The sequence below is a fragment of the Protopterus annectens genome, chromosome 4.part0, assembly GCF_019279795.1.
Source record: "Protopterus annectens isolate FY-2018-M chromosome 4.part0, PAN1.0, whole genome shotgun sequence".
NCBI lineage: Eukaryota > Metazoa > Chordata > Ceratodontiformes > Protopteridae > Protopterus > Protopterus annectens.
Genome location: NC_056733.1, coordinates 293122645 through 293135761, shown reverse-complemented (window position 1 = coordinate 293135761; position 13117 = coordinate 293122645). Strand labels below are relative to the sequence as shown.

General features: G+C 38.7%; 1 protein-coding gene across 1 annotated transcript in view; it reads left to right on the top strand.

The window, feature by feature from the left end:
• The window catches only part of SUSD2 (sushi domain containing 2), a 1008194-nt gene that overhangs the window by 53501 nt on the left and 941576 nt on the right, over positions 1-13117 (top strand). The window contains exon 2 of the mRNA XM_044068275.1: positions 2334-2538. Within this exon, the coding sequence (XP_043924210.1) occupies positions 2334-2538 (205 nt within the window). The remainder of the gene's footprint in view (positions 1-2333; positions 2539-13117) is intronic.

Below are 13117 nucleotides of genomic sequence, written 5' to 3'. Positions count from 1 at the left end.
GGACGCCTACTGTTCAGATTCTACTTAACTAAAGTACAGGCTAAAACTAAAGGAACATGACTGCAAACTGGGGGCGATCATCGAAACCACTAGTGATGTCAACATCCTGCAAGAAGGTCTTATGCAGATTAATGACTGTTGCCAAAGTCATGGTCTTAAACTTAATGCAAAAACATTTCTCATTCAGCAGGTTAAACATTAATACAATTCCTCTTTCTGCTCTTTTTATTACTATCAATATTCCTTAAATCTGTTTCACAGATGGTGGATTAAAAGTAACGTGGTCATTTTAAAAGTTTAACATTGCTTGGTTATGTGACTTTTACCCTTGATCATGTGATTTTGTATTTGGTATTTAAGTGTATCTGATATGGTTGTTCTGTTTGTCTGAAGAAGTTGAGTTATTAAACCTGAAAGCGCTAACATACAAAAAACAGTTTGTTTCCGTTATTTTTTGCCTCTTTTTTGTTTTATTAAGTGGTTTGTCAGTTTTCTTTGGAGAGACAGATTTGTCTCACAGAGGTTGCCCCACCTTTAGAACAAGCTTCTTATTCATGTTAAACAAAGCCTCTTGTTGGCCCTGTTTAAGTGTAATTTGGACGATTGGATGGGTAACCAGAAAGTGAGCCTTTGTCAATGGTCAGTAGACAAAAGCTACATAATTTCTATATTGCATTATTCATTACTTTCTGATTTGGTGCTCTTACTTCTTGATTTGCTTTTAATAAGGGGCATTTTGCCTTTATACTTGTAGAAACCAGCCCTGACAGTGTTTCATTTCATTAAATTGTGCTTTAATGTGCTTACAGTTGTGTGTACAGCTGTTATCCTCCCAGTGAATGTCACTAATACCTGTGGTGAAGATTGAGACTCAGGTGGAGCATCACAACCACAACTAATTTTATAGAAGACTGACAGCCTTCATTTTGCATTGCTGGGAAAGAAAAAAAGTAGCAAGAGAAGATTCTAGTTATAGTGCATGTTGTTGACATTACTTGACTTTGTATGCATACATGTTTAGCCAACTTGGTTGTAGTTATTGCTAACTACTACAGACCAAACTAGATAGTAAGTGGCTCATTGCTACTAATTGAGTGTCTACTGAGGGACGTTCACTGACAAAAAATGAAAATCTTAGCTTCTGTTCTGTTTTATTTCTGGCTTAGAAATAAGAAAATACAAATGACTAACAGGTCCCATTTACCCCATATTTTATTTGTATGCATGTATCATCCAAAATGGATGGTTGTTTTGGAGCTGTAATGCTTGTTTGTGTCTTTCGGCTTTTCCCGGTTAGGGGTCGCCACAGCGGAACTCCGGTCCGCTAATGATTGGCAGTAGATTTTTTTACGTACTGGCTTGCCGGACCTAACGCACAACCTTCAACGAAGGAATGCCCATTCACGCATGTCGCTACACAGAAGACGCTCTAACTGAGAATCGAACGGGCGACGTCTAACTGTGAGGTGACAACGCTACCGCAGCACCACCACCGCAGATATTAAACAAAAACAACTGCAAAATTATCAGAATAACATTCTGCTGATGTTAAAGTAATGAAATGAAGGAATGAAAAAAGGGATGTACTAATATTAGGTATTAATAACAAATGTATTGCTTCTGCAGAAAAGAATTGGGTAAGTGGAGAACATTTCAATGTAAGTAGTCCTTTAATTCATTTCTGAATTTCTTGTATTTAAGTGAATTCAATAAATCATTTCTAGTACTAGTGTATAGAGTAGTAAAACACTGCAAAACAATGTTGTATTATACATTTTCATCACTGGATCTGCATGTTTGCTGATTTTGTAACATTACAGTAAAGAAGTAATGTTTTTAGAGGCAGCCTAGTCCCTTTTTTTTTAAGTTTTTATCATGGTTTAAAATATAGTCTGAGATTCAGAAAGGCATTTAATTTATATCTCATTTATTAGGTAAATGTTTTAGACTGCCTTTTAAATTCCTCATGAATAGAACCCCCCTCCCATTCTGGAAGTTTTAATCTGTATTAGTGCTTCATTTACTTAGCATGTTTATTGTTGGATAATTTTAAACATTGATTTTGAACTTATTGTTGAGCTTGTTGATCTGTTATGTAATGGGCTACCTTTGAGATGAGGGGCATGCAGTCAGTTGATGTTTAAGGATTAGACTCCTTTTTTAAGGAAAAGAAGATATGTGATATGGTAATAGGTTTGAATTATGTTACAGTTGCATTTATCTGTCTTTAAACTGTGACATATGTGTGTATTTGTGGGTTTATTATGTACCTGTATCTTTAGCCACTGTATTTTTCTATTCTGAACAACGTTTTCTTCTCTCCCTTGTTTCAGGTGCAGAATCTTTCTGTGCAAATAAATGTGGCCAGCAACTATCTAATTGTTCCTGCCTTGTGACTTGTGAATCTCTGAATAACTGCTGCCCAAATTATCGGGACTATTGTTTGATGATCTCACCCCATTCTGGAACCTTGATGGGAGGGACTAGCTTCATGATATTAAATAGAACATTTGATCAAAGTTCTCAGGTAGTTTGCAGGTGAGTATGCGCCCTCTTTGATTGTCTGAAAATTCTTATTTTAGCAGGTGCTTAAAAACTACAGTGGCAGCAGATTTCAAAGAGAGACAGAATTCAGAAACTCCCCAGAATTTGTGAAAACTTACCACATTTTCATTGTTTAATTTAAAAAGACAAATCAGTACGTTAAATAAAAATCTTAAGTACTGAATAACATTTTTACAACTTTAACTTTAGTATAACATTATATGAGTTCTTGCAGAACCTCTCAAGATATCACACTTTCTGAGAAGGGGCCCGTAATATATGAATATGCTGAAAATATAGTCCCCAGACTCCTAATATCTACAGAACCTGTAAGGCTCTACTTGTTCTGTTGAATGTTCTCTGTACCTTTAATTTTTTTAATTTTCTTTGTTGACTGGGAAAATTAATTGGTCTTATTGGTAGACCATTTTCAGACACAGACACACACACACACACACACACACACACACACACACACACACACACACACACACACACACTTCAGTTTTTGTTTTTGTTTTTCAGTTGTAAGATAAGTCTCTTCTAATTCTTTCACTAATGGAATCACTCTAATTTTTTCAGATACAAACAACAGTGGATTTTAAAGTCTCCAAGCATACTTACTTTTCAAAAACAGCTGCATTTTTTTTATTGTAACATTATATATTCTCATACCTTGTTCCTGTTACAATGGATTATAGCTCTAACTTTTCAGTGTTAGTGTTGTTTTTGTTGATGAAATCAACTAAATTTTTCAGGACTTACTGTGGCTCTGAAAAGTTGCTCTTTCAACACTAATAGAGCCTTCTTTCTGTCTTTTCTTTTTCTCTTTCTTTCATTCATAGTTTCTTCTTCTGCCTTAAGAATTTAGACTTTGCATAGCTTCTTTTTTATTGGTGAAATAGGACCAAGTGACATATCAAAGTGCTTGCCTGAAGGTCTCATGCTTTTTAAACTGCAGGGTTCTGTCCTGGTCCTGCTCAGCTTGTCTGTTCTGCTCATTGGACATTCTAGCATTCATATTCCTAGGGAGGTCTTGCCATAGGTATTTTCTCATCTCAAGAAGAAAATCTTGTTCTTTAACAACTGATTAATCTAATAGCAACTCCAGCACTAAATTCTGTACCCTACTTATTGGGAAAATATGAGCACAGTGTGCTTTCTTTTTTCTATAGTTGTCATTCAGCAATCAGACTAAACCTTTTATTAATATAGTCCAACTAAAAACATATTTAATTATGTTTGAACAAGAAAGAAAGAATATACAAATGTGACTGCAGAAAAACAAAATCAGAGTCTAGCAGCATATTCTTAAGCTGAAAAAAGTTTTATAATGATGAAAGGGCTTATTTTTTTTATAAATAAATGTTTTGCATTTAGTTAAAACTTTGGCTCTTTATTTTATAGGTTCATAGGTTCATAGGTGTTTACTAGGCTAATGCCACAAGGGCTTTTTAAGCCTAGCCATGCATCCCAAATCTCTGATAAGTTCTGATACCCTTGAGTGTAAGCAGAGGTTTGGGAGATGAAACATTTATAAGCAGGGGCCCTAGAGATGAACAATTTACAGGTTGCCTGTGTCCATTAGAGACATAGGTGCTAAAACAGAGATGAACTTCCTGTTCCCCATCAAATTCTGCAAGCTGCACTTGAATTGGTTAAGAGAGGAACTCTGCTTCACATGGAATACAAGGACGGGGCCTTGAGGCGGTCTGCATAGGACATTTTACTTATGCCCTGTATTCTTTTAGTGAGGAACCTCTGTGGGCATTCCATTTGTTGGATATGCCTGGTTAGGTACATACCAAAGGGGGCATTGTACTGAATGATAGATCTGATGAATGTCAAATGCAGTGGAACAGTGACTTCCTTGGGTTTAGATGCCATACCTTGGCTTATAAGTTGCGCGACGCAGAATGATTTCCTCACTACTGTAGACAAGTGAGAGTCAAAGTCTAGATGACTATATATGTGTGTCCCTAAGTCCCTGACTACTGGGTCAACTGTAAGGGGTGTGTTGTCAATATGATAGTTAGCAGGGATGGATGACTCCCCAAAGGATACTATTAAGCATTTCTTAGCATTTAGTTTTAGTCCATGGCTCTGACACCAGTTGTTTTTCCTGTGTCAACCCCTCTTGAAGAACATTCGTGTCAGTGTAGGATTCAATGACAGCTCCTAATTTGCAATCGTCTGCAAATTTAGTCAGTCAAAGGCCATTGACATTGACTTCAGAGATTTAAATGCCAAAAAGGAGCGCTCCAAGAACCAATCCCTGGGGGACTCCACTTGTGACTGGTCTCTTTGTAGAGGTGGACTCCCCAACTCTAACTTTCTGGGTCCTGTCTATGAGCCAGTTGGCTAGCTAACGGGTGACATACAAGTTTCTACCTAACCTCTTGAGTTTGTCAACAATCCCAAGTGGAGTATTGTGTCAAATGCCTTGGCCAGGTCAAGGTAGGCAGTGTGAACCATTTTTCCCCTCACCCATTGCTTTGGTTACCTTCTCAAAGAAGTCCACCAGGTTGAGTAGGCATGACACAACTCAGAAATAGTTGTATCAATGGGCTTGCCGAGTGCTGGATGTCTTAAGAAATGTAGTTGACTTTCATTCCTTCTTAAGTCTTATGAAAATGAAGAAAATGGACTTTTCTGAAACTAGGAAGACATGATTTGTTGACAGTTTATCAGTACCATAGCAATCACATAGTTACATGGGCATTATATATATTATATACATTATATATTACCTTACACAGAAAACTGTTGAAACTAGTGGAGAGATCTTTAATTTTGAATTCAGCCATTTTAAATCCAGGCTTATGCGGACTGGCAAACCTAACAAAGCCCTTTTAGGTAATTGGATAATGCTATATCTTTAATGAAATACTGCTGTTGTTTTTGATTTTATTTTTATTAAAGCTCAGTAGATTAGCTTTTATATTATTCTTTTGATAAGTAATGTTGGTATTTTGGAACTTCAGTTATAATGGTGTATAATGATGTATAATAAACTATATCAATTTGTTCATGATCCATCTAGCAGTCTTATTATGCTTATACTTGTACAAATATTCCAAAATTCAGAATTGTGCTGAGTCACTTCCTTTTTTTTTTCCTAAGGGGCAAATCCCCCAGCACCCCTGTATGGGAAGAGACTCTTTGCACTCCTAACTTAATATCAACTCTGGGATCACTCAACAGTTAGGAAAAGTACAGCCTCAAAGACTGCAAAAAGTAGGGTTTAGCACTAATTTTCTGACTGAATAGCTTTCAATGTATAATTGCTTTGTAACCTGAAACAAATCCCTATTATTCTATCAGATTACAAAGCAATCATTTTCAGCTTAATTTAGTATTTTGCTTAAGGCTTTAGAACTTCAAAATTGTTCAGTTTGACATTAGAAAAGGGTGGTAGTCATTGGAGACCTAAAATTCTTTTAAATACCCATAGAATACTTTAATTAATCTTTTTAGAAGTCATTCTCCAGAGATATATGTATAAAATAAAAATAATCTAATGCTTTTTTGGTGGAATACATTATTAACTAGGCTATTTAATAGATGGGACCAGTGACACACACTTACAAATACTTGTAAAAGAAAAATAAAACATTTCTTTCAGTGACAAAGACTATTTAATCTTTCCATAATTAGGATGACACTTTTTTACTACTGAAATATCTTAAGTATAATGAAAAATATTTTCTTCAACTTCAGTAAAGGTGCTAGAGATAAAAATTCAGCTTGCATCATATTATTGAAAAATACAATCTCTATCAGTGATAAGGCCAGTTTAGCTATCTTCTCAATACTTTAATGAACAATACAGTAGGCCAAAATATATAGAAACATACAAACGTTTTAGTGCATTTATTGATATGGTAAGATAAGGAATAAAACGACTTAAAAGAACAAAATTATTGTGACTTGACAATATCTAAGGGTTTCTAATTTTGTAATATCTACTTCATAGGTTCATAGGTGTGTACTAGGCTAATGGCCCTGGAGCCTTTACAAGTCTAGCCCATAGGATTACCCTGGCATCATGCCACCCGACCTTAGTTCCTAGTAACTCTGTCAAGTAGAGCCAATGGATTGATCTCCAGGGTGAATTTTCTATTTCCCATCTACTCATCAAGATTTCTCTTGAAGAGACCAGTGAGGTGCTCTGCTTGACATGTATGGGAAGTCTATTCCATAGCATAGGCAGTCTCTGGGTTATGAACCTGTGCCTCCAGCATGTTCTGTTGATTGTGGTAATGAGGTTGAGATCTCTGGAGCATGTGGTGTGGACAGACTGGGATTTCTTTAGATGTAGCATTTCTAACAGAGTTGGGTCAAACATGGCTTTAAAGTCAAGCAAAGATCGCCTCTAAGTAGGCAATATGAGACAGAGAATAGTTGGAGTTTTTTGAGTCTGTCCATGTAGGACACGTGTTTAAGGCCTATGATCCTCTTCATGAAGTACTTTTGTGGCCTTTCCAGCTGTTGCATGTGTCTAGTGAGGTACATGCCAAATGGGGCATTATACTCAATGATTGGCCTAATGAGGGAAGAGTAGAGGGAGACAATGACCTCTTTTTTTCCTGGATGCAAAACCCTTAGTAATGAGATGTGCCACATAGAAGTACCTTCTGTCCACAGTGGCAATGTGGTGGTCAAAAGAGAGGTTGCTGTCAACCTGTGTTCCTAGATCTCTTATAACGCCTTCTGTGTTCAGTAGACTACTATCGATGTGGTAATTCAAGTGCTTTTCCCAAGGGGGATGATGACACATTTTTTGGCATTGAGCTTAAGGCCATGTTTCTGACACCAGTCATTGGTCTCAGTGAGGCCTTTCTGTAGGATGTCAACATCACTTGGGGAGTTAATAATAGCTCCCAGCTTGCAGTCGTCTGTGAACATTGTCAGCCAGAGTCCCTTCATGTTGGCCTGGACTTTAGAGAAGTAGATACCAAACAGGAGAGGACCCAGGACTGAACCCTGTGGGACTCCATTCATGACTAGTCGACAGTCTGACTTGGAATCAGCTACTTTCACACTGTGGGTTCTATCTGTGAGCCAGTTTGCAAACCACCTAGTGATATAGGGTCTGATGCCTAGCTTACTGAGTTTTTCTATGATTTCTGAGTGGGGAATGGTACCAAAGGCCTTGGCCAGATCAAGGTAGGCTGTATGAACCACCTTGCCTTCATCCACAGCTCTGGTGACTGACTCAAAGAAGTCGACCAAGTTGAGCAGGCATGATCTACCCTTCACAAAACCAAACTGTGTAGGATCCAGAGTTTGGAGATTCCCTATATCCTTGTTTATTAGGTCCATGATGATGCGTTCCATAGCTTTGCATATCAGACTCATCAGGCTAATGGGGCTTTAGTTCACAGGGTCTGTAGTCACTCCTCCCTTGTGGAGATGGATGATTGTAGCAGTGCGCCATTCAGTAGGGACAAAGCCTGAGGTTAGGCTGTGATCGGACAGGGCACGCAATGTAGTTCAAGTAGAACACAGCCAGGGATATTGTCATGTCCCATAAAAGCTGTATTCTTGGCCTTGGACAGTGCTGTTTTAACCTGTGCAGCATTAATACTGGGTACCTGGCAATCTGCTGGTATTGTGATTAGTCCTTTTGGTGGGGGAAGAGGGGTAAAGTTGGCACTGAATCTGTTGGCCAGTATATTGGCAATATCTGTTGGTGCAGTATAGGAGGTACCATTGAGCAGTAGCTCAGAGAAAATCTAGGTATTGCCATGGAGATTCTTTACATAAGTATAGAAGGCCTTGTGGTTGTCTTTACTATCTGCTGCAATTCTGTTTTCATAGCTAGCTTTAGAGGATTTGATGAGGGATCTCAACCTTTTGTTGAGTCTGATAAGGGAGTTTTTCCAGTCTTGGGACTTCACCTTATTCCACATCAGTTTGTTCCTTCTGTTGTAGAGTTTGTTTATGGCAGGGGACCACCAGATTGTCTTCCTTTTTTTTTGGAGAGAGTGTCTTGGTTCTATGGGGTTTGGCGAGATCCATGCATTTGTGTACGTGTTTGCACAGTGCATTGGTGTATGATTTGGTGGTCAGACAACTATTCTCCATTTGCATGGGTGCCGTGAAATTAGCCACCTCTGTTTTTAGGAGCCCAAAGTTAGCTTTGGAGAAGTTTTTCATGGTGGTTACTTTTGTGGGGGGATGGGGGTGGGAGGGATGTGGATTCTCAAGATGATTAGTTTGTGGTCAGATCTAACCAGGGAGGAGCTGACTATTGGTGTAGAGGAATGGTTGCTCATGTTAATAATGACCAGGTCAAGGATGTTGCTACCTCGAGTGGGGGTAAGAATGAGCTAGTCCAGGGCATTGGAATTAATGAATTCCAGAAAGCATTGGGCAAGTGTATTGGTGCATGAGTAGTTTTCCCAGTTAACAGAAGGATAGTTGAAGTCACCCAGTATGAGAGTGTTATGTTGGACCCTAATATTCTCCAGGGTGCTTAGGAATGTGGAGTGTGAGTCTTGGAACATGGTTGGGGAACTATAGCAGGGTATGACCTGAATCACTGTCTTACCTAATGTTAGCTGCACCTGAAGTATCTCAGATGCATTATGTTGGGCTACCAGTCTGGAGGTGTGTGCATCCTTTATGAATATTGAAGCACCACCACCTTTGGAGCTTCAGTCCAAGTTCTGGAGCCGAAAGGTGTGGAATGACTTATAGCCTGGTAGTTCAGGAGTGCTTTCTGCTGCTTTGAACCAGGTCCCTATTTTAGCACAAATGTTGTGTTCTCCATTTTAAGGAGTAATTCAAGTGAGTGCATTTTGAGATTTAGACTTCTAGCATTGAGCAGCATGACCCTCAGATTGCATTTGTTTGTAGCTGTTACAGTGGTAATTTGGTCTTTGGAACACCACCTAAAAAGGTACTATAGGGGTGGCAAGAGCCTTGGCCAGTATCCAGAAGCCCAGGGGTGACAGATTCAGGCCATCTCTGGCAAAGAATTGAGGTCTGTCAATCTTGTCATCCCAGGCAGACAGATACTGGCGCCCCTTAGAATGACACCAGAAACTTAGCCAATTGTTAAAATCAATTATTTTCTGTTTGTACTGTGGTATCATTCTGGGTGATGGTAGAATGCTGTTCAAGGCTAGGGTCATACTCTCCTGGGCTACATAATCCAAGACCTCCTCTATGTTTCTTTTCATGTAGTCCAGGGAGGTACATCTTAGGTCATTCACACCCACATGTACAATGACAGAGTCATATTTGTACCTATTATTGAGGGACCTGAGTGCATGCTTTATGTGGCAAATCCTGATGCCTGACAGGCAGCTGACTGTTATTTTCTTCTTATTCAACCTAGTGATTGGGACATCAGTGTGCCTCACTATCAAGTCACATATGACTAGTGTGTTGGGCATGCTGTTTTGCCTTAGGGGCTTTGGTTGAGTGGCACACTGTTTAGGAGAGTTATGTGTCTTGCAATTAGTGTTGTGTTGTGGTGGTCAAGTGCGTTTCTGCCTTGGAGGTCTCTGCTGTTTGGGTAGATTTTTATTGAGAGTCTCAGCAAAGGTGGGTGTGTAGTTTGTGTTTTTATGTGAAGACAGTGCTGGTGTGTGTTATCTGGAGGGCTATGTGTTCCATGAGGTGTGGTGCAAGTGTTGACCTTCTCCTCTTGACCAGCTATTCCGGCCTTGGATGGAGAGTGTGTGTCTTCCAATTTGGATATATAAGTGCACCTCTTGCACGTCTGAGTGTTGGAAGGTAAGAGGAGAGGGTTGTCAATGTACATGAAGCAGTTGCTACATTGCATCAGGATGCCCAAGTTCACCAGGTTAATAGGAGAAAGCACAGGAAACTGACCTTTAGACATGCCTGGAGGGGTGGCCATTAATAATAAGTACTGGAGCTGTTTCCTTGTAGAACGTTTAGTGCTGATAACACTTTTGTGTGCCTCAGTAATTGCTACAAGAAGTCTGGTAGAGTGCTATAAACTAATAAGCTAGTAAAAGTGCAGGAGAGGAGAGAACTAGCAGATCTAAGGGAAAAATTGAAGAGCAAACTTTGGCACTGCTCAGAAGCTTACCAACAGTCCTGGATACAGCAAATCTGTATCTGGACTAGACTAGTACAGGAAAGGTGGAAACAAGTGCAAACACAGGCTTTTAAACCAGAAAGTTGAAAGAGATGGAAAAACTGCCCAAAAGGCCAATAAACTACAATTTCTGTGCCAGAAACCACTCCTCTTGTGGAAGATAGGCTACCTAGTGCTTAAGGGGGGGTGCAGAAGCTTACCAACAGTCCTGGATACAGCAAATCTGTATCTGGACTAGACTAGTTACAGGAAAGGTGGAAACAAGTGCAAACACAGGCTTTTAAACCAGAAAGTTGAAAAATATGGGAAAACTGCCCAAAAGGCCAATAAACTACAATTTCTGTGCCAGAAACAACTCCTCTTGTGGAAGATAGGCTACCTAGTGCTTACCACTCCCACTGATAAGCTGCAAGGCTTCCCTAACACAGAAAGGCTTGGGGAGGCTCAGAAACTTACCAACAGTCCTAGATTGGCAAATCTGTATCTGGACCAGACTAGTTACAGGAAAGGTGGGAAACAAGTGCAAATGTGGGCTTTTAAAACAGAAAGCTGAAAGAGATGGAAAAACTGCCTAAGCGGTCAATAAACTACAATTTCTCAGCCATAAACCACTCCTCTTGTGGTAGATAGGCTACCTAGTGCTTACCACTGCCACTGATAAGCTAGAAGGCTTCCTTCCAACACAGAAAGGCTTGAGGGGCTCAGAAGCTTGCCAATAGTCCTAGATACAGCAAATCTGTATCTGGGCTAGACTAGTAACAGGAAAGACAGGAAACAAGCTTAGATTTTTTTTTCCAGAAAGCAGCTAAAGCAGCACTAAAAACAATTCAAGTGCACTGCAAGCTAGCACACTTGAGTGTGTAGCAGTATTAAAGCAAATACAGTTTAAATAAATGCAATTTACTCAAAATGTATTCTGAACTAAATTCAGTTATTGTTTTATTCAACCCTGAACAGTTAAAAAAATGCCAAAAATATACTTATCATCTGAGAAGCACACTCAGTCAGAATGTAAGCAGATTTTTTTGTTAGTAAAGTGCAAAAGGAGGAATAAGGAACAGAAGATAATTCAAGGTTAAGAACCTAAGTGGGTTGGCCTTCTCAAATGTTCTCTCTGTATCAGGTAGAATGAACACTAGACTGGGAGGATTGTCTCAGATCAAGTTTACAGTAGGGGTGGGCAACTGCAAAGCCACAGGGACTATTTTTAAATCAGCAATCCTTGAAACAATCAGATAAAACAAAAGCTGTTAGACCACTTTTATAAACTAACACTACCAGAGGAATGGGGGGGGACCAGTTTCAGAACAGATCAGAAACAGCAAACAGTGTCAGCAAATATATAAAATAATTCAGTCAGGCAAAAATTAAGACAATGAAGAACTCAGAAAAGTTAAAGTGCCAAGAAATATACTTATCTGTGATATATTTATATATTGTTTGAGAAGCACTCTTTAGTCAGAACACAAGGAAATTCTAGCAGTTTATGCAGGAATTTACAAGCAGGGACTATTTTTAAATCAGCAAGCCTTGAAACAATCAGATAACGCAAAAGCTGTTAGATCAGTTTTATAACTTTAACACTACCACAAGAATAGGGGGGTCTACTTTCAGAACAGATCAGAAACAGCAAACAATGTCAGCAAATATATAAAATAATCCAGTCAGGCAAAAATTAAGAGAATGCCGAAAAGTTAAAGTGCCAAGAAATATACTTATCAGAATGTCTGAGAAGCACTCTAGTCAGAACACAAGGAGATTCTAACAGTGTATGCAGGAATTTACAAACAGGGACTGTTTTTAAATCAGCAAGCCTTGAAACAATCAGATAACACAAAAAGCTTTAAAAACTTTAATACCACCACAGGAATGGGGGGACAAGTTTCAGAACAGATCAGAAACAGCAAACAATGTCAGCAAATATATAAAATAATTCAGTCAGGCAAAAATTAAGACAATGCAGAACTCAGAAAAGTTAAAGTGCCAAGAAATATACTTATCTGTGATATATTTATTTATTGTTTGAGAAGCACTCTTTAGTCAGAACACAAGGAAATTCTAGCAGTTTATGCAGGAATTTACAGGCAGGGACTATTTTTAAATCAGCAAGCCTTGAAACAATCAGATAATGCAAAAGCTGTTAGATCAGTTTTATAACTTTAACACCACCACAAGAATAGGGGGGTCTACTTTCAGAACAGATCAGAAACAGCAAACAATGTCAGCAAATATATAAAATATATAAAATAATCTAGTCAGGCAAAAATTAAGAGAATGCCGAAAAGTTAAAGTGCCAAAAAATATACTTATCAGAATGTCTGAGAAGCACTCTAGTCAGAACACAAGGAGATTCTAACAGTGTATGCAGGAATTTACAAACAGGGACTATTTTTAAATCAGCAAGCCTTGAAACAATCAGATAACACAAAAAGCTTTAAAAACTTTAATACCACCACAGGAATGGGGGGACAAGTTTCAGAACAGATCAGAAAC